Genomic DNA, 27,469 nt, shown 5'->3' with positions numbered 1-27,469 from the left:
GACAGGTAAGATAATACCATTGGGGTGCCGACTTCTACCATGCTAAGTCAGGTCTCTGCTATTTGGCAGTGTCCTGAAGTGTAAAGTGATCAGGTTGCAGACATGTGGGGGAAAAAAAACTCACAACGGGGCATGAGATCTCAAATGACTGACAAAAGTTAACTTCTTCAGTGTCACAAATAACTTATTCCATAGAGCAGTGATTCCCACCCAGAGGTAGCCCAGCGACCACGGGCCAGTTGTACCTGGACAGGCAATGTGACAAAACCCGAACACAATTTAATTTAGAATTGAGTAGACGTAGACAGGCTTTAGCAGGAAAGATAACAACTACTTGAAAGTAAGTAGTAGAAATTTGAAGTAATAAAAGTATATTAAAAGCTAAAACTGGCAAGCAATTGAGGCAGGTAGATAAGCAGTTAAAATTATTAGGCGGTCTGTCATAGGGAGTCAGTGAACAAAAACTACATTGCCAAAAGTATTCAGTCATCCATCCATATTATTTCATTCAGGTGTTCCAATCACTTTCGTGGCCACAGGTATAAAATCAAGCACCGAGGCACACAGACTGCTTCAGGAGCTCAGTGAATTCCAGCGTGGATTGCATCGATGCAACAAGTCCAGTCGTGAAATTTCCACAACTATTCCACAATTGACTGAGTGGTATTATAACAAGGTGGGAGTGATTGGGAACGTCAGCAACCCACATAAAATTGCAGACCTTCAGATCAGCTCAAGAACAGTGTGTAGAGAGCTTCATGGAAATTGTTTCCATGGCCAAGCAACTGCATCCAAGCCTCACATCACCAGGTCTAATGCAAAGCTTGGATGCAGTGGTGTAAAACATGCCGCCACTGGATGCTAGCCGTGGAGAGGTTTACTCTGGAGTGACAAATCACACTTGTCCGTCCGATGGACAAGACTGGTTTGGACGGAACGTATTTGTCTGCCTGGTTTGTGCCGAGCATAAAGTCTGGTGGAGGGGGGATTGTGCTGTGTGGTTGTTTTTCAGGAGTTTAGGCCATTAGTTCCTGTGAAAGAAACTCTTAATGCTTCAGCATACCAAGATACTTCGGGCAATTTCATGCTCCCAACTTTGGGAGAACAGTTGGGGATGGCCCTTCGTCTTCCAACATGACTGTGCACCAGTGTACAAAGCAAGGTCCTAAGAACATGGGTGAGTGAGTAGCCCTATGGATTAAGAATGGGATTTCACTCAAGTTCATATGCATGTTAAGGCAGATGAGCAAATACTTTTGGCAGTTAGTGTAGCTGAATAAGAATAGCTGATACCAGAGTAGGTACTAAAAGTAGTGCACTGGTGGGTGAAATATTAAGCTAATAGTTGAGACTAAATAATTCAGATATAGACCAAATTTAGTTTGAAATGAGTTCAGTGGGGGTTTAATGTCCATCTGACAGCGGTGTGAGGGCAAGTCCAAGGATAAAGGTCGGGAGCTGTAAAGCTTTACTTCACTTGCAATTTTAAAACAAGAAGTATATGAAGATAGGAAGTGTTTCTTTTTTTTTTTCTTTTTTTTAAATACAAATTTCAGGATCTTTTTTGATTCTTTAGTGAATTGATCACAAACAAAAAGAAAAAAATAAATCATATTACATTTTCCTGTCATTTCTCATACCTTTTCTTATTGCGGATTATCTTTATGGCTACAAGTTCATTGTTCTTGTGATCCAGGCATTTTAGGACCTGCCCGAAGGAGCCTTTCCCGATCACTTCCAGCACTTCGAACCTGTAGGCAATGTGGTCATGCAACACCTGAAAGAGCAAGAGAGAGGAGAAGTGAGGATGTGAGACTACTGTGCACTTTGTCCTTGCACTAAAACAAATCTTTATATCACAGTAAAAGTAAATGATGTAAAGTAATATCATGATTTACTAACGTAACATTATATTAACTTGGTGATATTAGTCTTAGAATACAGGCAGCATTCTCTTCTTTGTACACATCAGCCACAGTGGCTTTCCTGTAACTGTCAGTCAGCGCTGTAACAGTGAGATGAGCCTCAACAGACATATGAGAGTCTAAACAACGGTCAGTCACTCAGCCTTTAACAGCTCATTCATTGCATATTGTCTATTGACACACAACTGTCCATCACGTGTCTGATTTATACATGGTCAGATTGAACGGTGGAGTGGTGCCCGCAGCTGCTGGAGGTCGTTTGGTCACATACTGTTTTCATTGGCCAGCTTGTTGGTGCATAAATGAATGGCACAAATGTCTTTTACATAACGACTACTACTGTTGCATACTACATGTGGGTTCTCTATCATATCGAGACTATCTCTCCACTTGTACGGAGTGGAGAGATAGTCTCTCACTCAGAGAACCACGGTTACAATGTAACCGCACGATATGTGGATGTGCTTGTGAATGGAGTCACTTAAACTCTTGACAAACTGACCCAACCTGATGGTGACCTCATCATAATTAATATTTCTTTCCTTTTCTATTTCAAAGAAACTTCTAGAAACTACACTCGGGTGTTGACTGCACCTTTTGTTAGATGCTACCATATGATTTCTTCATTAGGCCTGTTTATTTAATCTAACTGTCAGTCTTTGCTGTGTTAGGTCAAAAATATAAGTTCCTGCAGGCTGTAAAACCTCGGCATCAACACAGATGAAGCCTGATGGTTATAATCCAGTAAAACTCTAATGCTTGCTCTGAAACATTACCCTGATGTAGCTTCCGTGTTCATCATCGTATCCTGAGTTCTGTGGAGCTCCTTGGGAACCCTCGATTTTCTGGGAACCCAAACCAAGGAACCAGATCTCAGAATAATCCATGATTTCTTCCTTTTCAAACTCTGTCAGCCGATCCTGGAAGTTCTTCAATGCTTCTGCAACAGGAAGCATGAGGAGGAAGACAGGATGAGTCAGTATCACGTTGATCTGCCAAATGCAGAGGATTCTGAAATATCGCCTTCCAATGCCAGCATGCTATTTTCATTCCATCAAGGCAATGAAAAATATTAGTTACGTGTTTTTGTTGGAACACCCACAATATATTCAAAATATGAAATAACGTTTCCTTTATGATTCACTTGTGTTGTATTCTGGTTGACACCAACATACCTACAGGTGACATGGGTAACCTTTGACCCTCGTATGCTTTCTCTTTCTCCAGCTTGTTGATGAAAATCCTGCTGTTGCGAGACACTGCCACTTTATCGACTGTTGTACCAAACCGTGTGGTGAACTGCTGAGCGGGCTTTGGCCTCTCATCCTGTTAAGTAACACATAAAAGAGTCTTTTAGCATTTTGGGAGATGAATAGTAATGAAGGATCCTCATTACGTTTTCACAGTGATTCTAAAACTACAGCGCCATTTCTCAGCTTTGAGTTAAATAAACTAGCTGACGGCTTCTACTTCACCATGTTATGGATGCCTAGTCAATAACAGCCTTACCGATTGTGTCTGATAGTTGTTTGGACCCCCTTTGTTGGCAATTTGGGGCAAGATGCTGTCTGACTGCTGCTGCTGGTTTTTGGCATTGCTAACCATCACCTGGACCACTGGTGGCTCGAGCTGAGGCAGAGTCCCCACACTGGAATTGAACTTCTGTGATTCAGATAAATTGTTATAGAAGTGTATTTGGTAAGTGCATTCAAGACAAAAAGGTGAAACATAAATGGAATAAGAGTTAGAAAAGAAAAGCAAAGTTTTATCAGATCAGTTTACCAAACTCGTAAAGCTTGATTTTTGAAGAAAGTGAAAAATAAAATAAAACATAATAACAAAATTATTATAAAATAGGCAATTTAGGTCAACAAACAAGCTAGCTCTGGGACCTCTAAAATGATATTTCTCTACACATTCTACATTTTCATATGACAGAATGAAACACACAGGCATCTAAACAGACAGCTGTAAGAAGACGACAAATTAATTGGATGAAAATATGGCTGCAAGTGTGATATCCAAATATTCATTTTAAATGCTTGTTGCAGCGCCTTTCATTTTTTTTCATGAGAATGTGCAAACTGCACCTCATCTGTTTTGCTTCATCGTCCCTTCATGCATTTTGTCGGTGGAGGCTTGGGTGACCGGGACCTCCAGCTGATAGCGTCTGGAATTACCGGTCAGGGTGAAAGAAAAATGGGGGACAAAGACCCATGAGTCTGCGCTCTGACAGACTCTGTCAGTGGTGGCTTTGTAGGAGGGTGAGGTGCACTGACCTGCTTTTCTTAGGCTGCCACCCTGATTGCTTCGAGAGCATGATTACATGTGTCACTGCCTTGCAAGGCTCAATCCTGGCAGTGATGGTGCAAAATTAGACATCTGTGCTTTGCCAAGTCCTCTTGAGAACATCCTGCAGAACCGTCTGTGACAACAGGGTTTTTTTTCTCACGTTTTTATGTATTGAACTCAGATGTCACGGAAAACAGAGATTCCCTACATCCATAGTGATACTGCATCCCCTTTAGCAATGGATGGATGAAAATTAAACTCTTACATATTAATTATTGATAACATTCCATAAAAAAGCACTTTCATAAATTCTGATATTTCATCTCACGTGTTAAGAGCTGCTGCAAGATCTGCCAACTTGGTTATGACGCATAGAGATAAGCTAAATATAGTCACAAGCACCTGCCACAACAGGCAAAGGAAGCAAACACAGTTACATGCCTGAACGTAACTGGGGGGCCATGTTGTTTAAATAACGCACACACACACACATATATATATATATATTTAAAAGAGATGAAAGTAGTGGCTGTAGTTTATCTTTTTCTTTGTTTGTCTTGTAGAAATTGTTAGAGTAGGTCAGACACAGCACATTAGTTTGAATGCAAAAAGAAAAGGTTGGCATCAGTGGAGGATAGACTTGGCTAAAGAACATGTTCTGGTCAGCTGTTAAGCATCATTCGGTGGGAAAGCACTGACCTGTGAGCAGGGCCGATTTGTTCCAATACGGTTGCCTTCTGCTGGGAGCCTGTGAGGGTGAGGAAAGGCCTCTGGCCGTGATGTCTGTGGGAGGAATGAGAATGATTCATAAAATGCCCTACACAAAAAGTGAGAAATAGCTGCCTTTTATTCCCAACAAGCTGGAAATAAAATAGATACAATGGGTAACCACATTTTTCTCCTGCAGTGACTTATTTTTACAGCGTGATGCAATTGGACAACGTGTCCAAGTCAAATAAAGGAATCCCTTTACACCAAAAAAGACAGATTAAAGCAGGCATGTAAGATAATAATTAAGTGTCTACTTGTGCTGGATTCCCCAGTCTCTTCAGAAACACACAGCCTCTAGGCAGCTGAGCGGGGCTGAAACCAGACGAGCTAAAATAATGCACTGTGATCCTAAAATAGATCACATCTGCAAAAACCCAGCAACACCAAGCCTCTCACTTTAAATTTCCCTTTGTGCATAGTTTGTGTAAGCATGTGCTCATGTGCACATCCATGTGCTCTGCAGTAGGTGTGCACGTGCTTCCGAGCCAGTCCTCACAGGAGAATCATTGGACTGAATGCATTACAGGGAAGCAATAAACGCTGTTCTAAAAAAGTACCACACACGTTTGGGATGATTCTGTGTGCGTCGCTTCATCACCAAGCCAGCTTACACGTGCCTTATTAATCAGCGGTTGAGCTCACAACTGTGTCGAATGACACCATATGGGTGAAATAAAGCTTAGCTTCATACGGGGATATGTGTTAAACTCACAGGCCAGGTTGGGTTGTTGTCTGCAGGTGCTAGATGGAAAACAGCTTCCAGATCACAATCTTAATCTGTATCATTGACTCAGAAGCAAATGCAACATCAAGTCAGCGTCACCACAGAACTGTCTACAGAGTGAAGAAGGTGAATTAACCCAACTAGCTGATTCGACTTTTTGTTAAAGCTTAACTGGATACAGGCGCTCTCTGGGTTCTCCCTTTACATTAAAGTCAATACAGTTCTTCAGGTTAACACTGACAAGGAGTAGGGTACAATAATGTGGTCATGTTACAATGTTGTGAGTGAGTGACAGCTGGAGCCATGTAGGTCACTGTGACAGGTTGACTTCTTAAACATCACCTGTACAGGTGTGCTGTAAGCCTGGCTAATGAGTACTGAGCCACTGGAAACCCAGTGACATCACAATAAGGCAAATGTGACCTGTGACCTTTTATTCCACTGTTATAGATGCATATACATCAGCTGACACTGAATAAGTAAATGAGCACATTTTGTTTTCACTTTTTTTTCTTAAAAACAATAAATTGAATTCTGTTTTTGGAACACAGTGGATGAACTGTAACACTGTAAGACTTGGACAAACTTTTATTGTACATGCAATAAACGTGTGCTCCCTTTGCCCATGTAAATCCATAATCCATTAACACGAAGGTCGGAGGGACCATATACAAAAAGGATATTTGCTCTCATCCCAAATAAACAATGGACCTACAATCAAGACAGCAAAAGCCATGCCTTTATTGATGTGGTTAAGTCTTAGCTGGATGTAGGATCATCTCAACAGGTGTATGAGAGCAGGTTGACCTTAAAACCGTCCACCATTAGGGTCAACTGGTTAAAGGGTTAAAGCAAAGCAATAAAACCAGGAGCCACTGAGGTAAACACCAACAAACTAAAACCTGCTGCTCATGAACACTGTCATCTGTCAGACATGTCTAATCATGCTCTCCATTTATTTTGTATTGCACATCGCATGCTGAATGTGAGCACAAGGAAGAGGATGGATGTAAAGTGGTGGTAAATAGTCATCAAACCATGTGATCACAAATAGTGCTAGTCCTTAGTTTTAGACATAATTTGTAAAAAGGAATTTTGCATTTTTTCACTCATGCAGGAAAAAAAGGCTACAATTCTTTAAAGTGCCAAAAACAGCAAAGGTTAAATTTATGTCAGTTCCCATGTAAGGTGTGAAAAATATACCAGAACACATATAGACTTACAGAATCTGTCAGCACAACAAACACTGAAGTAAGTAGGCTAAACAACGACTGAAATAGAAATGGATCAGATTTTTCACCATAACTTGGCATGCACTCAGGGGAAAGGGAGTGGACTGCGAAATAAGCACTCAAGTAGGATAGCTTATGAAAGAGAAATGGAAATCATTTCAAAGTTACGTTTAATATTCTTGGAATGAGTTTTTAAAAAAGTGAATACAATAAAAATGGTAGATTTTTACTATAGTTTCATTATAAAAGTTTACCTGTTAGAGGTCTGTCCTACAATTATCAGGGATGTTAGCCCTGTGTCAGAGCAAAAGTCATCTAAAAATGAAGATAACACATGCTCTGGCACTGGTGCCAGTGGAGATAAAGCAGTGATAATATTAATATTCACAGAACATATTCATATTGTCTGTATCATAACAATATAACACAGACAACATTATGATCCCATAAAATAATCCCAGGAAACTTTTATGAGTATCGTCAATTTGTTTTTGTAATTTTCCAATGAACTGCCTGTAAACTGGAATATTGATCCCTATTCGATTAAAAAGAACTTCCTGCTTTGCTACCAGACAGTCAGTCTAGTATCCAGCGAACAAACAACTCCTCACCTTGTTATTTATTTCTGGCAGCATGCTGTGTTATCAGCCTTGACAATCCAAAAACAAAGGAGAAATTACGAAATCCAAGTCATTGTATCCAACTCTGTCCGTCCAACCTCAAAAACAAGGCGCACTTTCCAAAAGTCCAACTTCGTGATAAACACTGAATCAACACTGATGAGGAAAATCCCGATGACTGATCAGATTCCCGCAACCCAAAGCTGCCGTACTCCCGGTTTTACGCGCACACGGTAAATGCACTGTCGTCAGAGAGGAGATTAGCCCGCGAGACAAGCTGTTGTGCCGTGACGCGTTCTGCTAAGACACCGGAGGAGCCACCTGTTCAGGTTTCTGCCGCTGACAGCTGGGGCTGTCCCGATATAGATTTGTTGGTTTTTTTATCCGTTTGCTGTCGTCCACCTACACCATGCGGTGTGACTGATGCGCTCTCCAACACCGACGCTGTGCAGCGAGGGCTACACTAACGCACGCACGTACTGGCCACAATGCTTGAGCTCACTTCAGGTACTGTAAATGTTTTGTAGACTATTTTCAAAGTGAGGTCCAGAAACCTCTGCGCTGTCGAAAGCGCGCAAGTAACGCACGGTCTCACCGTCGTTCTTCAAGATGAGTCTTCATCTTTAAGTGACACGCACACGCGCGATGTGTTTTCCACAGTAGCTACATTCAGATAAATCCAGCAGGTTTACTGGATTAAAACTTTTCTTATTCCTTTTGTGTCTTTCTGCCAACATTAATTAAAATTAAGCAGTTCTGCTAAAATCTGCCATGTTTTACAGTCCTGTGCCATTTGTGTGTGCACTGCAGGGTCAAGTAGTTGATAAAAATGAACTAAAATCTCAGCTCCTTGAGCAAGATACTAAACCTCAAATTGCTCTCTGATTATCATAGTGTGAATGATAGATACGAAGCAATTAGGCTTGGGTGAATGAGTGGAGTTGTACCAAGCCCTTTTAGTGTTCAAGTAGAGCAGAAAAGTGCTATATAAGAAGTATTCTATAAAACAGAATGTCAAAACAGTGATTAATGCACTCAACGCATTTCAACACATTTGTTAGCCTTAGCACACTTTAAAAGAACTTCATAAAACTAGGGCTGCCACGATTAGTCGACTAGTCACGATTACGTCGACTATCAAAATCGTCGACGACTAATTTAGTAGTCCGAGACCGAGAAGGCCGGAAGTGTGAGGCTTAGGGATGGGTATCGTTTAGGTTTTATCCGATACCGGTGCCAAATCGGTACTTTTGAAACGGTGCCGGTGCTTAAACGGTGCTCAAACCGGTGCTTAAAGAATGGAGAACACAAAATTGGTCCAAAAACCTCTCATGTTCAGCTGTTTTTTGTAAAAAGATAACAATTTTAGCCTTTTCTGCAGCTATGGGGCATATATGGTATCACTCTTGGCTGGAAGCAGTGCTTAAACAATGGAAAAAACACAAACTTTGTCCAAAAACCTCTCATGTTTAACTGTTTTCCACTTTTTCTTTGGTCATTTTAGCCTTTTTTAGCCAGGGTGAAGGGAGCATCTGCCATCAAACAAGAAGACAGCAGCATGTAGCTATGATGGTGTTTGCTAGTTCACCTTACATGCATTAATGTAATAACGTGGTTAGCCTACTCAATGTAAATTACACTCGAACAACATGAAGCTACTCACGCAGAGAAGAACGGCTGCTGCTGCATCACCATCCTCATCATTTCTGCTACACTGGCAGGGCTAGGGGCCAGGACTCTCCTCTTCTGGTTCTCGGGGGATGTTGCTAACTCCGGGTCCGATAACAGTAGATGTGCTCGGTGTGAGGTCTCGCAGCAAGCTATCAAATACGGCGCATTTCTCGGCTTTAAAAAAAACCGCTATGCGTCGCCAGGTGTTTCATCGGATTTGAGGTGTTACCTCCTTTGACAGTATCACAGTATCAGCTTAAAGCACTTGTTGCTGCTGAGTTTGCATCTTTTGCTGTGAAGTACAGCCAGACTTTGACCGCTTCGCCTTGGACATTTTTAATCTGTAGCTCTGCTCTAAAAGAACCTACGTACCTGGCCCCGCCTACTATCCTTGGAAACGTAAAATGATTGGCTAGAATCTAAAGTGTATCACAGCTCAGGAAAAAAAAGCACCGAAATGTGCGCTGATTTTCGGTCTGGTTACTACCGTTTATGACAGAACTGGTGCCATCATGGCACCGGATACCGGTACCCATCCCTAGTGAGGCTTGTCAAATGGGACGGTCTAACCTTCAGATTTGCGTCACCGCTGTGTCGGTGGAGTTTAATAAACGAACTAAAATATAACAGGACACTGGCGTAAATTCTCGACCGTCTCACACTTCTGTTTAATCAGTTTTCTGTTTGACGTTTATTCAGCTGTGTGAAAATCCCACAGGAAACCACCTGATGGATTAATAAAGTTTTATTTAATCTAATAATCTAATAACTTTGATCTCAGCCAAACTGATTTACTCCGGAACAAATAAAACACCGAAAAAAGCCAAACAATTACATTTTTATGTTATCCGAGTGACTTATATATGATATTTAACCCTAGTAGCGAAAGACAGCGGGGGTCTGAAAACAATGAAGCCAGGAGTCCGCTGCTCTCGCCGGCTCGAGTGACCATTGAACCCCCCGGCTAGCTATCGAGCGGGTGGGTAACAGACGTCTCCAAAAACGTCGGCGCACTTTAGCAAAGATGCGATGTCTTGATAAACTGAGCAGATATTTGAAGTTTACACAGCTACTTTCTCACCTGAAAATATGTTAAAAGTTTATTTTGTGGCACAGGAAGATTAATAAGAGTAATTTTAAAACTTAGCAGCAGCTGCCATTGTTGGAAACTGAAATTGGCTGGGCCGCACTATGAATTCTGGGATATGGTGGGCCACGAAGGAAACACCCGACCCATCCTTCAAATTCGGGAAAATGAAGGACGTATTTGTCGGCTGCATTTGAAGGAGTCGACGAATTGGGACAGCCTTCGTCGCCTGGCTGTGACGTAATCGGCCTTCAAATGCAGCCTCCGAAGGATGCAGCCGACATTTTGGGACACAGCTAATGTATTTGAGTGACACGGTTAGCGCCCAGTTAGCTCCTAGCATTTCTCAACAGCTCTGCCTCCTTTTCGACTGCCCGGGACATTTAAACAATGGATAATCCGTATACAAACAAATTCATGCTTTTCTCCTCAACAGAGAGCGTCCCCCGATTATAGACTTAATAATACTGACTTAGTAATATGTCACATGAAGATTCATCAGCCAGGTTAAGTGTTTACTGACAATTGACAATTATAGCGGACATCATCATCACTATTCCAACAATCCTCTCCACAAACATAAACACTCGATAACCACAGTTGAGTACGTGTTTGTAATGACACTAGTTCAGTTTACAATAGGGTTCATTTGCTCGGTCAGCAGGTGGCGGTATCCCCGTACACTGGGGAGTAAACTGCCATTAAACGAAACAGAAGAAGAAGAGAACATCTGCACATGCGCGGTACGGATCGGGGAGTCCTGATCCGTAACTATCTTTTTATTTTTCGTTTTTGTCTACATTATATTGAAATGTTTCATTATTGCAAACATTTTAAGAGATACTTATTATTCTTAACATCTCAACAGATAATCTGACCGTAACCATCATAAAAGGCTTCGAGCGGAAGTAGTGGCTTTTTGCACGTGCGTGGTACGGATCGGGTAGTGACAGTGCCCGCATTTGGAGGCCGATTACGCTACAGCGAATCGACGAAGACTGTCCAAATTCGAAGACTCAGACAAATGCGCCCTTCATTTCCCCAGATTTGAAGGATGGGTCGGGTGAATACTTCGTGGCCCAACCTATCCCAGAATTCATAGCGCGGCCCAGCTCAGTTTCCAACAATGGCGGCAGCTAGTTAGTTTTAATATTACTCTTATTATTCTTCCTGGGTCACAAAATAAACGTTTAACATATTTTCAGGCGGGAATGTAGCTGTGTAAACCTCAAATATCTGCTCAGTTTATCAAGACACCACATATTTTCAAAAGCACTCCGACGTTTTCGGAGACATCTGTTACCCACTAGCTCGATAGCTAGCCGGGGTTCAAGGCTCACTAGAGCCCGTGAGAACACCGGACTCCCGGCCAATGGTTTTCATTTGTTCCTGAGTAAATCGGTTTGGCTGAGATTAAAGTTATAGTTTTTACACAGCTGAATAAACCTCAAGCAGACAGCTGATTATCAGAAGTGTGAGATGCTCGAGAATTTACTCCGGTGTCCTGTTACATTTTAGATAGCAAGGAGTTTATTAAACTTCACCGAAACAATCTGCAAATGTCATTAAAATTTAATAAACTATCATCTTGTCTTTATTTTTAGTTAGCACAGACCTTAAACACTTAAAGCTGTAAGCTAATGATAGTTATATAAGAGCAGATGCTGCTGGTGCAATAAGCTGTACGTTTTACGTCCAATGGATGATGATCTGATTAGCCGACTAATCGCAAAAATAATCGGTGACTAGTCGACTATCAAAATAATTGTTTGTGGCAGCCCTACATAAAACCCAGAAGAAATAGCAATGAACTTTCATTTCACCTTGACACAACAGTTACGTGTTTTGAACCCTGACTGACATATGAAACACACCTTACCCTTCAAAGTCATATTAGAGCATGGGGCCCTTTCACAACAGCCATTCTGACAGTTTATGGCCAGGTAAACTCAGGTGGAACTATCATTTATTACACTGAGCCAAAAAAGACACAATTAAAATGTTTAATTACCTTTGTTTACCCTGCTGTAAAATGTCAAAATGGCTGCTGTTTACAACAAAACAAAACCTATTTGCATCATGTGATGCAAATGTAAGACGAGATTATTTGCTTTCCAGTGACTAATCCACACTGCAGGAGGGAAACAACTCAGTGCTCCATGTGCTGATTAGCCCGGAACCAGTACAAGAGATGAATATGATAAGACGACAGCAGTTATGCAACAACAGTGGCTACTTCAGTAATCAGCTCTGGGAATGAGCATCTATTGAGGAAGCTGCTGCTACTACCCTCATTATACTCTTATCTGTTCTCTTGTTCTCTTATTTCTCTTGCTGTATTTGTTTAGTCAGACATACAATCCTGTTTCCAAAGACGTTTAAATGCTTGAAATTAAGCCGGCAATGACAATTGGAAAATTAGATAATGCAAAGCTCACAAATTCAGATTTCTAGGCAGAAGGTTAGTAACATGACTGGGTCTATAAAAGAACAATAACAAGGGGCTATGTATGAAAGAGCCAGGGTAGCATCTGCGATACTAGCAGGTAGCTAAAATTCTATATAAAGCAATTATTTAATATACTAAATTCCCAAATACCTAGAGTGTAGTTCAAATAAAATGTCATGCAAGACAGTACAGAAAGATGCTCTTATCCTCACAATCTGCCTTTCACTTTAGACAGTAACCTAGCATCTCATTTTGAAATCAAGCTGTATGATAAATAATGCTGAATAATCTTGCAGCATTATTTTTGGACAATGACCAAATATGAAGAAGGTGCTACCAATGATAAGTTAAGGTTTAGAGCTGAGCCACTGAGAGTATTTGTCCCCTGTTGGTGGAGAAGCCATCCAAGAGGGAGGTGAACATAGTGACAGTGAGCACGCGGTCCTCTCAGAGGTGGAAGGACTCCTTTAAGTCTCATTAATATTGACAAAACTCATTACCATGCATCTATACTGCAGCATGACTGGAAAAGGGGGGTTAGATGAGAATATTGACTTCTCTCTCATGTGCATGCTAAAAATAAAAGCAGCTTAGCCAAGCATAAAGACTAGAAACGAGATGAAACAGCTATCTTGACTGCACATAGAGGACTGTAAACCTTGCCACACTTATCCTGGAAGAGTATTTAAGCAGCTTCTGTTTTGTCACCCAGGTGACAACACATTAGACGCCGCATGAGAGCACCTGAAGTAAAAAACTCAGATATGGAGTATAGAAACAATGAGAACAGAAAAATCAAGAAACAAAGGATCACAGTTTATTGACGGGTGTCATAGCACAAAATGTAAAGCCTGTGAGCATTTCTTTAAAATAAATCAATAAAAACAAAAATAAATTCTAACTAAAAACAGATAAGTGGGTGTGGCTGTCTGGAGAATGGAAACAAATGATTGCCTTTAGTCCCATCTAGGCAGTCCTGTTGCTAAATATACCTCTGGGTTGACCCTCCTGTTCCTACCCCAGCAGCAGCCATGGAGGAGGCTAAAACCACAGCAGGCAGGTGAGGTCCCGTCTTCCCACATAGCACATCTCCTCCATGCTGTCACAGCCGCAGCCTCAACGACATCTCAACCTCTAGACACTATTTCCATCCAGAGGTGCCGTAACGACAGATGGCCTCTTGTTTGAGGAGCAAATGAAAAGATTATGATTGCAGTGATGATACCAGGCCTGCATTTCCAGTAGGTTTTTGGTCTAGTTGAGCTCCATTTGTTAAAAAACAAAAATTTCTCCAACTTGACAGAACCTCGATGCTACAAACCTAAGCGATGATAAGTTTCCATAAACGATAAGTTCCCTGAAAACTTCTTGTGACTCTGAACAGTACTCCTCTACAATCTGGACCTTGCTTCATCAAGTTATTCATTTAGACGAGGTTATATTCCAAACCTCTGTGGTTTCTTCTCTGTCAGGTTTCTGCAAAGTATTTTTCTCTGCCCCAGGTTTTATCCAGAACAGAGAGGCAGACTGCCGACAGACACTGAGAGGATGCTATTGCTTTGTGCGGTTGCTATTATGAGTGAGGGAGTGCTCTCTGTCTGCTGCTGCCAGTGACGTATGGATGGGACTTGACTGGGGACCCATCCTGAGCCGGAGACAAAGCAGCAGGGGCCTGGCACTGACTTTGCCATAAAAGAGGCCTCTGGGAGTGAAGGACAGGGGGTGGGAAGTGGTGAGCTGGGACTAGGCAGATGAGAAAAGACAGGTACAGAGCTCATCATCCTCCCAGGTGGGCACTTCGTGGGGAAGTCAGATGGGGAGGTGGTGCAGCTCTAATGGCCCTCCCATGTGGTTCAACAGATGCCTGCAACTTTCCTCTTCCTTCTCACTTGTCACTGTATCCTGGAGACAAAGACAACGGGGATGTTATATCCCCCTGCCTGCTTCTCCTTATCCACCCCTCCATCTCTTCTACTCTTCTACACCTCTTTAGCTGCTTTACTTGCTGCACAAACCCCTGTGAGATGCTACAGTCTTGCTAACAAACAGCTTAGCCACCCCACCCTCCTGTAGCTACCCCTGGCCTCCTGCCTGCTACACACAACAGCAGAAACAGCAGAGCCCACAGCAGGACAGGAGACAAATGCTGACTATAGCTTTTTACTGCAGATAGTCATTGGGTAACCAAGTGTTGTAATTATCTCTCTGTATTTCTTTTTAATTTATTGCCGATGATTAAATAATTTATCGGAGGAGCTCTCTATTTAAAGTCCAGTTATTAGGGAGGTAAGAGTGCAACAGTTAATATTAAATGTTGCAGTCATACCAAAGACCAAAGGACACGCTGTCAGTAAGCACAAGCACGCTGCGCTCACACAGGTTCCACCCCTCCACTAAAAATAAAATCTGTAAATCACCATGTTTTGGTGACAGGAAAAATGTTGCTATTCCTGTAGCATGAAGCACCAGGGTACTGTATTCCATTACTGCTCAGTCAGCCAGTTGAGACACTTGAGGTACAGTAGCTGCTGTATCACTTCTCTCATCCTGTATTCTCTTGTCCTGTATTATTTAATTCATTTGCTCCTCAACCAGCTGGATCAGTCATATAACTGGGCTATACCTTTTTAATGTCTCTGATCTGGATAGAACGAACAGTAAGTCTGTTAAGTCATGAGCAACCTGCCACCTCTGAGAGGACTGCAACCTGGTGCCTTACATGCTGTTGGGCCTTTGGCTAATTGCTGCCAGGTGCAGGCAAATTGAAAGAAGATGGGTTATCGGCCAAAACAGACCGTGTCAGTGTCCCCTCCCACATGGCAGAGAGGTATGTGGGTAGTGTGACCCGGCTGGCAGGTGCAATGCAGCATCTGCAGTTTAAAATGCACAGCAGACGTCTCAGTAACAGCATGTCACCATGTGCAATATAGGTCAAGTTCACAAGGTGGCACAACCACATACACTTTAGTCACACAGGTGATTATAAACTCACTTGTAACATACATTATATGTAAACAGTTTTTGTGCAAAAGTGCAAATTTTGCAAAGGTGTTGTGGCTAAGATCCCCAGTCTGTTAAACCTACTGTGGAAATAAATGAGTTCATTTCTGAAGAACAATAACGATGTTGTCATTGAGTCGCTGCATTAAAAGAGCATCTGATAATCTGTTTTTATTAAAGTAATTACAATCAAGCCACATTCTGAATATTAGCCCGCTCAGCCCCATTCTCTATAAGGAGGTCTGTGTGCTTGTATCTGTGTGATTGCATTCATGTTTGCTATGTTAGTGTCTGTGTTTCTTTATTTGAGTAAAGCTGAAAATTAAGCAGTTCCCAGGCAAGCGAAATCTTATTAGGCACGTGGAGAGGCTCTCTCCAGCAGGGTGAAGACGGTGAGACAAAAACAGGCAAATAACCTCAAGTCGACTTGTGTCCATCAACAGAAACACAAGCCACCGTTTGTAGTAAAACATTGTCTAAATTTGGAAAAGTATCTGCCCTGTTTGACAAAAACATCCTGCAATCAAAGTCAACTGAGCAGATTTGTCCTGATGAATAAATTAATGAATTGATTTATAATAAGAAAATATCAATGAGGATATTTTCCAATAATGGGGACATTTTGTGGTTAGCACTGTTGCTTTAGACCAAAGTCTTGTTTGTTGTCCTGAGTGGGATTTCTGGCTTTCTCCCAGAGGTGTTAGGGTCCCTGGGTCGTTGACCCAGTGTTTTGTGTTTTTGGTTCTTTGATTTTGTTATTTCATTATATTCTAGCTTTGCTTTATGGGTTTTAGGATCATTCTTAGTTTAGGTTCTCTGGGTGGGGTTGGTTAGAGTTTTAGTGTTCTGGTTTTCTGTCTGTGTTCCATAGTTGCTGTCTTCCCTGTCTGCTGTATCCCCACATCCAGTCAGTGTTTGTGTCTGCCCTGGTCCCACGTCTCTGTTCCCTCTGTAGTGCCTGCATGTGAGTCTGTGTTATGTGTTTCCTGTTTTACTTTGAAGGTCTCTGTCTTATCTCAGTGTGTTCAGTTTATGCTTCTTTGGTCTCGTCAGTTCTGATTTGTCCCAGCTGTGTTTCCCTCCTGTTACTCATTCCCTGATTGCTCCCTCTGTGTATTTAAGCCCTGTGTTTCTCTGTGTGGCGATCTACTGTTTACTTTGCTGTGTGTTTTGTCAATCCGCTGGTGTTAGTTTGTTTTTTTGAGTTTTTCCAGTTATGTTATGTTTGCGTTCAGCATTAAAGCTGTTTTGGTTTAAGTTCTGTCTCCGGAGTCTGCACCTTGGGTCCTATTCCTGCCTGCACACAGCCACACCTAACAAGAGGTTCGGTTAATTACCAGTTTTAAATAGACTGAAGGTGTGAGGTGCTACCTGTCTACCTGCCCCTCCTCTCACCCCTCGACAGCTGGGATACGCCGCAGCTCCTCCAAACCCTGAACTGGATAAGCCTTTAAAGCAAACCAGTGAATATTTTCTAATGTTTAAGTTGTAACGTATGTCATAAAATAGCAAATAAAAGCAAAATCAAAGACAAACATGAAATTAAATGGCACTATGTGATATGATTTCATGATATGATCTGAGGCTAACAAAGTGTGATGAGTCAGATTTCTAAAAACGAAAGATTGTGACAAAAAGCTGCTGAACTCTCTTCAAACACATAATATTTATTTTACTTCAATATTATATTGTTGTGATTTATGTTTGTGTGGGGTGTTCGATGGTTGTGGAGGCTGACCTACTACTTCATATTTGTGTCAACTGTGCTGGCCCGTCGGGACCACCTACATGTATAATCCTCCCATGCACTATAATACAATCTTCACCATTTCATGTACTGTAATAACCACAAACAGATATACAAGAGCTTCCTGTCTGCCTCCTTTATCAGACAGACTGTCACAGAAAACACCAGAATTGGGCCACAGGTCATTTTTCTGTGGCCTTGATCGGGGGTTGATGGGGCTGTGGTGGAATTATTATACTTCCCCATCGTGGCACCGACAGATAAACCCCTCACTGTTTGAAATTAATCCAACATACAGACTGAATGCTTGCTACCCGTTGCACCCTTGTTGAATGCCTCAACACAGAAAGAAATCCCAAAGATTTTAACTGTAACTAAAATAAAATGTTATGTGGTCATAAAAGCTCTGTGATTCAGTCAGAAAATAGTCTTTTTTTAAACATTTTGCGTTGCTATTTCTTCACCTCTCTTAATCTTTTGAGCTGCAGTGAGACACATAGTCAACAGCCAAAAGTACTCCTGCAGGTCTAACTGTTCTTCGCACTGCATCGCTGTGCAGCTATTCTCTGAAAACCATTAAAAACACGCTGGAAGTCTTTTCTGTTTGTGAAATTTTAAAAGGCCAGGAAACCGATTGTACTGATGCCCTACAACTACAAGAATAAAAACACAAAACATATTCTAGCTCAATAACAGTCGATAGCCTGGCTGGGTTTAGTCTCATCAACATTGATTGGATCCAGCTTTGGATACTCCGAGCTCTGTTGTTCTGTTCACATCAAAACTAAATATTTTGGAGATATTCAATGCATTCAAGTTAAAAGTCATGTCTCTACAGCAGTTCTACTGATACAATCTCTAGTAAGACACCATAGCCTATATTTATCTTATTCTTTCTAAATTAATATAGAGCTGGAAGTCTTACCTCATGAATTATTCTTTCATCTAAGATCTGCGGCATTCCTTCCCTGGAATGAGCCCTGACCCAGGGCCCCATGTCTGGCTCAGACCGCTGCACTGTTATTTCAATAAACCCAATAAGATGAAATTAATTGGCCTGCTTGTGAGGCAGCTGAGGCGTAAAATGTTTGCAGGTGCATGTGTGTGTCAGAGTTCAGCTCTATAATCAAAATGTGTGTGTGTGATATGTTTCACTGCTAAATATGTTTACAACACCGCAGGATTTACCCCCTGTCGTGTGCGGTGCGGGCGCTGACCTAAATGCCCCAGACTCTGCCCTGCCAGGTTTGAGAACCTGAGGATGGAGTCGGCGCGCTTGTGCCATCAGACCTGTGTGAGTGATGATGGCCTGACATCTCTGGCAGCCCTGTGACCACAAACCTTGTCTACAAATGGGTCTAATGTTGCGCCAAGTGAGCTATAATCTCCAGGCAACACAGCATTTAATTTTCCATTTTCAGCTTTCCTAGAAACCATCCCCTCCTTTACTTTCTAATCATCAGTTGGCAAGCTAAGTTATGGTAACCCACCAACCAGCCAACCTTTTTGCGTCCCAGTGGTGGGACAAAGTTGAGCCTTATCACCTAGGTAAGATCAACTGTCCACTTCTGACCCCAAAGTACTTACTCTCCTGTCACCTACCACAACAAGCCTTTGCACCACCCGGGTACGAAGCAGCCAATGTTTGAGCTAGACAAAGACAGACAATATACAGCCTTCAAAGTGTATCATTAGCACAAATTGCAGGATTTAATCTCATGGCTCGCATGATGGATGCAAACAATGAAGAATGAAACATTCATTGAGTCCTTCCCCATTTCTACAGGTGTATACTGACACACTCTGGCTAGCACAGGCGTGGCTTAAAGGTAAATCCTGATTAATGTGATCCTGATTATGTAATACAATTACAAGCTTTCATGAGAGGAAGTGCAATTATAATTACATAAATGATCATCATAGTAAAAGACACAAATACTTATTATTAGTGGGGGGGTTTTAAAACACTTTTCATTTTCAGCCAACAGTGAAGTTTGAATTTGCTGCTTCAATCAAAACTGTGCAAAACTACTAGATGATTTAAAGTAGTCACATCTCATATTCTTAGATATTGCATTATACTGTAAAACTGTGTAGGAATCAGTGAACCAATCGCAACAAATGTGTCCTTTTATATAACGATATTTTAGATTAGACCAGATTACACAACAATTCTCCTGAGCCTATGGAGATGGAACGAAAGGGTGTGATGGGGGAGGACGTTGGCATACCCTGCAGCTCGGTACTGCATGACTCACTGTTAAAGGAAAACAGACACTTCATGCAACTAAACCAGACACTCATTAACTAAACTCCCTGGGTGGCTGTTTACACAGCATTCTTTGTAGATCCAATTAATGTTTATCGGCCGAGGAGTGTTCTGGCCTCTTGATCCTCTCCGGGGCAGCATCGCTACACCTCCTCACCATTGTGAAATTTAGCCGTGACATGGTGGCCTAACCAGGATCACACCTTGGCAGTATGAGACCTGCCCAGCTTGCAGGAACCAGTGGGAGGAATAGCAATCGCTGGCAGAAATGAAAATGTTGCTATGGCTGGAACTATTTTGGTGATCATGGAGATTCACATGTTGACACGAGTGAGAGCCATGTGACAAACAAGCCGCAGGCCGTTCAGTTGGCACACACAACATCTTCCATGCATAAACATAAACTCGAGGGAACACAGTGCAGGAAAGCAGATCCGCAAACACGCTCGGAATGAGAAACAAGAAACGATCGTTTGATTAGGACATGATTAGAATTAAGCTCATCGTACTTCAGATGTAATTTACGCGCAGAGTCAACTTTGCAGTAAAGTGACAGTGTGAACTCTGTGCTCACTGACATCGATATCAGCCTGTCATTCAGAAGAGGTGAACCCTATGTCTCTCTAAATGACCGGCTTTTATTCAGGGGTCCGGTGTCATCAAGGAACAAAGCAGTGATGAGAAACTCTATCAGGGGCAAGGTTCATTAGAATAATAGGGTGGCACACTCCTTATTCCACATTCTGTGGAGGTGGCTGACCAGGTGCAATGCAGTGAAGCATGTCAAGAAGTGCAAGAAATATAATCAAGGTCTTAATCTAACGTAGTCTGCTACTGTGTTTTTATACAAGCTTTTATAAAACTTTTATGCAGGCATTTCAGTGCTAAATTTAAACTGCAGATCTGCTATTCCAATTACACTATTTAATGTTACAACTTTATTCAGCTAATTCATGAGCCATGGGGTAAGAAATCTCTTAACATAGAGATGTGCACGTGCATGAAGCTCCCAGTATAAGGCAAACATTGAGCTTCAGTAACGGGATGAATGTCCATATGTAAGTCATATATAGGGTTGCCAACTCCCTGAAAAATAAATAAGGGACACCTCGTTGCCAGGGCCGGGCAACCCAGTTGTCTTCACCCTTCCCAGCAAGGCTGGACTGGGACAAAAAATCGGCCCGGGCATTTTGACTAGAGACCGGCCCACCAGGATAAAGATTGAAATGTGACGTCATTCAGGGATAAAACCGCAAAGGATTCTGGGAACTTGTGGCAAGAGGTACTAGCGCACGCAGGCTTTCAATTGAACTCACTTACACAGCGATAAAAAGAAACCCAAAAAATGGCAAGAAGCTGTTGTATTATTAACTGCAATAGCCGGTCGCATGACAGCCACGGGAAGCCGATGGGTAAAGAGGTCGTTTTTTTTTATCGGATTACGTCGTTGAAGTGAAAATTTTTAAGCCATGTTTCCGAAGTAAGAGCCGACGGATGGTCTGGATATACCAAATATAACATCTCAGAACACTCCAGCTCACATGTTAGTCTGCTCCAAGCATTCCCACAAAGGTCAGAGTTTTGTAGTAGTTAATGCGTCATTTTTCTTAACATAATTGGTGATATAGGTTACAAGCAAGTCTGGCGCTGAACAGAAATTGTCGCGCTATGCTCCTTTGTTTATTGTGCATAAATAGTGAATTGTCCTGACACAATATTGCGTTTCGCTTCTGTTATAACCATGGTACACTGACAAAACCATGTACTTTTATTCACAAGATAAAACAGTTGTTTTGTATCACTAATTGTCCATTGCGATTACAACATACAATATTATTGTCACTGCTACATTTCTGTAATGCTACTGTAACCGGTTTCTGCTTCATCCCGCTGCAACAGTTCGGCCCAGACTCCTCGACTCTGCGTTGTGTAGTGTTTTTAAAAAGACAAGGAGTCTCTGATCGATCGTTGCCACTTTATTTCCTGAATGGAAACAACGGTGTATTATCAGTGCACAGGCTCGCCACACACCACTCCGCACAGCACACTACGGCAGAACATCTCATTAGCATTCCGCTTTAGCATGCAGTTTCACACATTAATAAACAAATGAAAAGTACATAAAACTGGTGTTGGACATGTGTCCACTAAGCACTTATTACACTCGGTGCTCTTCAGCTAATCAAACATGTTTTATGTGTCTGTACTACTTAGCTATATTGTGTGCGGAACAATACAACTCACCTCTCGTATGGCTACGGCAGACTGGCAGCGATTACTGCAGCCAGCCACACCGAGAGGGGGGGCGCTGTTTCCCCATTACACTGATATTTGTGGCAAGTGGAATAATACCACATAAACACTGTTACACTACCAGAAATTATTTCCACTACTAATTAATTACCGTTGAGCTCAAAGGTCCTATTAATAAACTGTTAATGAATGTGTATTTATGAAGACGATTTGTGAGACTGGTAAACTTATGATATGTACAATAGTCTTTCGTTCTACACGGTGCGTTTCAAGGTCCTGTCCGTCGGTAAACTGTACCTGGGCTTGTTGCAGTGACCTGAAGTTACTAAACTTCATGAGTGTATGCACTCACTCCAAGAAGCGTATAATTATAAATCTGAGCGTGGTGAAAGTTGGGCAGCACGCTGACGTCTTTTGTCCACTCTTTCACTCCTTTGATTTTGTCCTCGTATCTTTTCTTTGTCTTTTCGTCGAGTCTGTCTTTGTACGGACCGGCATTGTTCTCCTTTTGTTTTGTACATTCCTTTTTTGTGCGGCAAAGAAAAAAAAGAAGGTATTGGAACCGGAGAATGAACGTTTTGCGGTGCTGCAAATGTTTGCATTTGATGCGGTACTTGGATTGTTTTGCCACGAGTTCCCGGCATGCAATGCGCGAAAATCACGTGATTGCTAAACAAGGGGGAGGGTGCATCCAGCCTCCTCGGCTGTAATTGGTCCAGCCCAGAGTCGATCATGACCAATTGGCCAATCCAACACCTTTCATTATATATACCCTTCCTAAAAAAAAAAAAAAAAAAAAAAAAAAAAAAAAAAAATCCATCGGCCCATAAAAACAAAAAATCACCAGCGGCCCACCGGGCAAATGCCCGGTATGCCCGATGGCCAGTCCAGCTATGCTTCCCAGTGTGGTAGCTCTTTTTTTGTGTGTGAAATTATTTTTTTAACCATTTGACTTGAAGTTGATTTAAGCAGATGCATATTCTTTGTGATATGAACACATGTGAAACAAATGATCATTTAGCCATTTATTTTTAGCTCAAAATGACAACATTAACACGATAAAACAGGTCTCCTTCTTAAACAGAAGCCTGTCATGCTTAACTTTTGAGAATATAAGTAAATCTTTCTTTAAAAGAACTCTGTCCTGCTTAACTTAAAATTATATAAATTAATAGAAAACAATAGAAAGAAAAACATTCTTGTAACTGTGCACATATAGTGCATTTAGTACAATTGGCTTCAGCTGAGGTATTATTTCAGCTTTTCTAATGCTAATCAGCTGCTCCTGTTTGTAAACCCGCTTGTTCCCATGATTACGCATCATAACTCATCATCATTATTCATCTATGTATTACTTTTATGTATTAGTCATCTATTTGTTGTAATCATCTATCCTTGCAGTTGTTTATTACACAAAATAAATTATATTATCACACTTCTGGCCACATAGCGCTGATATTCACTGCACATGCCCATATTAACTTTTCCCAGCCAGGTGTTTTCCTTTTCCCATTCCTCCCTGTGCTTTTGCAGCCTATTTTTCTTTCTCTGAGCGAACAAACATTGCTGCTCTAATGCTGGGCTCACACTGTGCGATTTTTGGCCCATTTTGAGACGATTTCTGAGTCGTGCGACGGATTTGGTGATCAGACCGATTTTGGCCTTCATCGTGCGTCGTGTAGTATACGTGGGGTAACGAGAAGCGATTAACACCTCACGACCAGCTCCCGATCATCAATCGCTCGTGAGGGTGTCACCGCAGCCGCTCACACTGCGCACGCGCAAACACGTAAACGTCGGTGAAAAAGACGGAGCAGCACGGCTGTGCAGCGTGTGATCTGGACACAAGCCATGGAGGCACAACTTGTAGAACTTTGGAAAGCTCATCCGAGCCTTTTCGATGTGGCATCACAAAATTATCACGACCACAACAACCGTGAAAACAGTTGGATTTACATGCTGCTCAATCACAGCTGCCTGATCATGTTTTCCATTAGCAATTTAGCAAAGTTGATGGTGGTGGTGTGTCTGTGTGAGTGAAAGACGGAGAGAGAGAGCGACAGATTTTCTGTTATAACCTTCATTTTATGGAGGCACAGTGTGAGTACTCAGGTCGCATCAGAGCATCGGGCCGTATAGTGTGAGACCTGCATCGTGACCTACCAACTTCTAACCCCTGCGAGTCAATCGTGCAGTTTGAAAATCGCACAGTGTTTGCCCAGCTTTAGGTGTACTGTCATCCGAGACTTGCACCGCAGTGTCGGCGTTTGTTTCCCTGTTGGCCATGCTTGTTGTTGTGGTCATCTGTTGTCTTCCGGTATTTTCTCTGTAAGCGACCTTTCCTCGACCAATGAGATGAGCGGTAATCTGAATTGTCATACTCGAATTGTCATAAGTGTGCTGTCAGCTCATTGGTCACAAAGCAGGAGAGGGGCTGGGAATTATGTTTTCAAACAAAGCGTTAATTCCATAAACATTTATAGACTACTTTTGATTCTCACTGTATTACGGGACAAAGTGCGTCCCTTATTAGCTCAATACGGGACGTGTACTTTTGTTTCTAAATACGGGACGATTCCGTATTTTAAGGGACGGTTGGCAACCCTAGTCATATATGTCCAAGTACATGCATGAGTCACTGTGAGATATAAAAAGCATTCTTAAATGATCAAGTGGACTTGAGCAGTGAGTCATAATATACGAAAGCTGCAAACTTGAAAAGACACTGCCTGCTCCAGTCTCAGCAAGCATCTGTTGAGAGCAGCTGCTTGCGTCCGTATTTTGCAATGACGCAAATGCTTCGCATCGATAGCCTAACTTAGAAAACCAGAAAAATCTTTTGAACTGACACCCTAACCATCCATGGCAGCTTCAAATGATGCCTCAGCTACCACTCTATCAAATATCTCACTGATGATCAAAGATTTTTCAGCCTTCTTATGTTGGGCATCTTTTAGCTCAACAACCTGTGGGGAGTTCTATTGCTAATTAATAAGGATATCTGTTTGAGGGCCTTTTTTAAGTGTTGGGATCAAAGAATAAGAGGAGCCATGATAGGATTAAACAAGGATGCGTTTAGCTGACCCATTCTGCAGTATGCAGTAATCCACATGGAAGACACAAACCGAGCTTGGCTTGGTTGTGCTGTTTTAAGTGACGATGGGCTTTCTTATTGCTGTGATTTGGCCCTCTCCACAGGTCATTAAATTCCCACTCTCTCAAACCCAACACACACACATGCAATATCAATCTGGTGTCCCCAATTCCCCAAATTCATATGTTCTCTCGTTTGTTTCTCCACCTTGCTCATCTATTTTCTTTATCAAAATATCCCTGCTTTACTTAAAAATAGTCTGAATGACGCTGAACCCAGGATGCTTTACAGAAAGACAACAGTGAGCATGATCTTTGTTGCATTAAAGGATGCAGTAATTTCTCCTCCACTGGTCTTTGTCCACTATTGGCAAAGAGGTCCAAACTGTATTAAAAGTTTAATCAACAGTAACTATAAAAGTGTCCGATAGGAGCTCAGCGAGGGAGGTCTCAGGTGCTGTGAAACACACTAATCCCATCATGCAGAAGGGAGGGGGTGGGCGAATCAGTCCACCCCTGCATGAATGTGTCCTTGCAGGGCACAGTTTAAAGCTGTGGAACCTTCCAGGAAGAAGAGATGATGGGGTTAACACAGGTGTCCGCGCGGAAAGCTTCAGATATGGGACGCGTGTAACGTCATAGCTATTCGCCATCGAGTAGTTTTGCTCTTCCCAGCAAATGGGAATAGAGCACATCTCTCAGATGCTTCCATGGTGCAGGCCAAGAACTTTACAAGGGAGAGCATGTTCCCCAATAAATCACTTCTGCTGAGAGCACACAATCACCCAAATAACATTTATTTAATGGCCTGCAGATGAACTCGGGGTGTTTGGTTACTTGGAGGCCTTCCGTCACCCCACAAAACCTTGGCAACAACACTAACTTATGTAATACATTAAGCTTTCATGATGGCACAATTAAAAGAAAAAACCCCTCTCAAGATTTAGTATACAGTTGAAATAATAAAGCACAGTGGTAAGACGAATTGCTGTTTCCATACCTTGATCAGAAGGGGAAATGTGCATTTTCTCTCCTTTAAAAGCTTATCCAGCTTATTTTTGGGGCCGTTTCTGTTCAAAGAAAAAAAAGATAATAGTATAACAACATAAACCTGCTGCTTTATCAACTGCAGATTAAACTACTCTTCAGTTATGCCAACGCATATTGATTCATCTTTCAGAAGCATAAGTCTTGCACTAATTATTGTCATCCTTGTTGCCAACATTACATCTGCATGCGGTTTCAGACTGAAACCACATGCAGATGTAATGTTTGCATACTGTGAAGTTTTTTTCTTACAGCAGACACAGACGCGGACTCTTCCTCAGCAGCTTACTGCGTACACTACACTGACACCTTCTGGACACAAGTTTGTCTTTTATTAAACACATTCAACTCTTCATCCAGTCCATTCATAAAACTGAAAGTGTCACTAGGATTAAATAGCTTTATCGGTAAACAGGGAATGTAAAGAAGAGACTCTAAATCCCATTACGAACTAAAAACGTCTACGTTAACTCTTCATGGGCATTTATTTACTTCTTTATATATTTCACTAAATGCAGAGTGCACAGCATTACATACCACAAACTTCTAAAAGAGGACCACACAAACCTTTTCTCCGAAGACTTGTTCGGCGCGCTCATGTTGACGTGATCAGCAAGGTGGTGTTGATGAAGCGGTTATGCGCGGCATGCCCGCTAGTCAGGTTTTTAGGCGGTAATAACAAACGGCTGGCAGCCTTCGTGCTGTCGTAGTTACCACCACCGGCTTATCCCAAACACAATGGCCGTTGTACACCAAGTGCTCACTGACAGTGTTGTTCTCCCTTTTTTCTGACGTAGGCGCTTAGTTGCACGAGTGTGCCCGTGTGAGAGAGCACGAGACAAAGGGAGAAGAGGACACCCGCTGAGCTACACGTTTCCCACATATTGCAGCACTCAGTGACCACACCGGCAACAGAGACGTAGCACGGCGTAAAGGAGGGCCCGCATACTTTCATATTTCTACAAAGATACAAATTCTTTCTAAAAAGATTCCAAATTTCAAAAGAAACTAGTGCTGCTAATGTTAACCTGGTTACCATTTTTCGTTTTAGCCCTTTGAATAAAATATTAAAATATTAAGTAATGTGATAAATAAATAGAAAGAATAATGCAGAATTTGTCTCTGTAGTTCAGAATAACTCTCTTCATTCAAAGTCCAAACAGAGCACTTCTAATAAGCGAGCAGGCGCTAGCATAAGCCCACACCTGCCGCCCAGTACAAACATGCAGACACCCAGTCTACTGAAGACTGGTGGCAAAATCGAGCATTCTTATTTGCTAGCAATGCCA

The 27,469-nt window shown here is 41.9% G+C and overlaps 1 protein-coding gene across 3 annotated transcripts in view; it reads right to left on the bottom strand.

Moving 5' to 3' along the window:
• dyrk4 (dual-specificity tyrosine-(Y)-phosphorylation regulated kinase 4) overlaps positions 1-26,970 on the bottom strand; it is a 31,729-nt gene extending 4,759 nt beyond the window's left edge. The window contains exons 1-7 of one of the 3 annotated variants that reach the window (XM_086297955.1): positions 26,748-26,970; positions 26,134-26,203; positions 4,917-5,000; positions 3,435-3,587; positions 3,101-3,251; positions 2,702-2,865; positions 1,641-1,777 (exon numbers count right to left, since the gene is read on the bottom strand). In XM_086297955.1, coding sequence (XP_086154081.1) covers positions 1,641-1,777; positions 2,702-2,865; positions 3,101-3,251; positions 3,435-3,587; positions 4,917-5,000; positions 26,134-26,203; positions 26,748-26,779 — 791 coding nt within the window. In that variant the 5' untranslated portion in view covers positions 26,780-26,970. Of the gene's footprint in view, positions 1-1,640; positions 1,778-2,701; positions 2,866-3,100; positions 3,252-3,434; positions 3,588-4,916; positions 5,001-7,555; positions 8,086-26,133; positions 26,204-26,747 lie in introns of those variants that run through there. The other 2 variants (XM_086297954.1, XM_086297956.1) reach the window with 2 other exon arrangements.
• Positions 26,971-27,469: the final 499 nt, after the last annotated feature.

The sequence above is a fragment of the Aulonocara sp. 'chitande type north' Nkhata Bay genome, linkage group LG7, assembly GCF_057382095.1.
Source record: "Aulonocara sp. 'chitande type north' Nkhata Bay isolate Kocher_YH1m ecotype deep benthic linkage group LG7, A_spYH_male_GT1.1, whole genome shotgun sequence".
Classification (NCBI taxonomy): Eukaryota; Metazoa; Chordata; class Actinopteri; order Cichliformes; family Cichlidae; genus Aulonocara; species Aulonocara sp. 'chitande type north' Nkhata Bay.
This window is presented reverse-complemented; position numbering and strand designations above follow the sequence as displayed.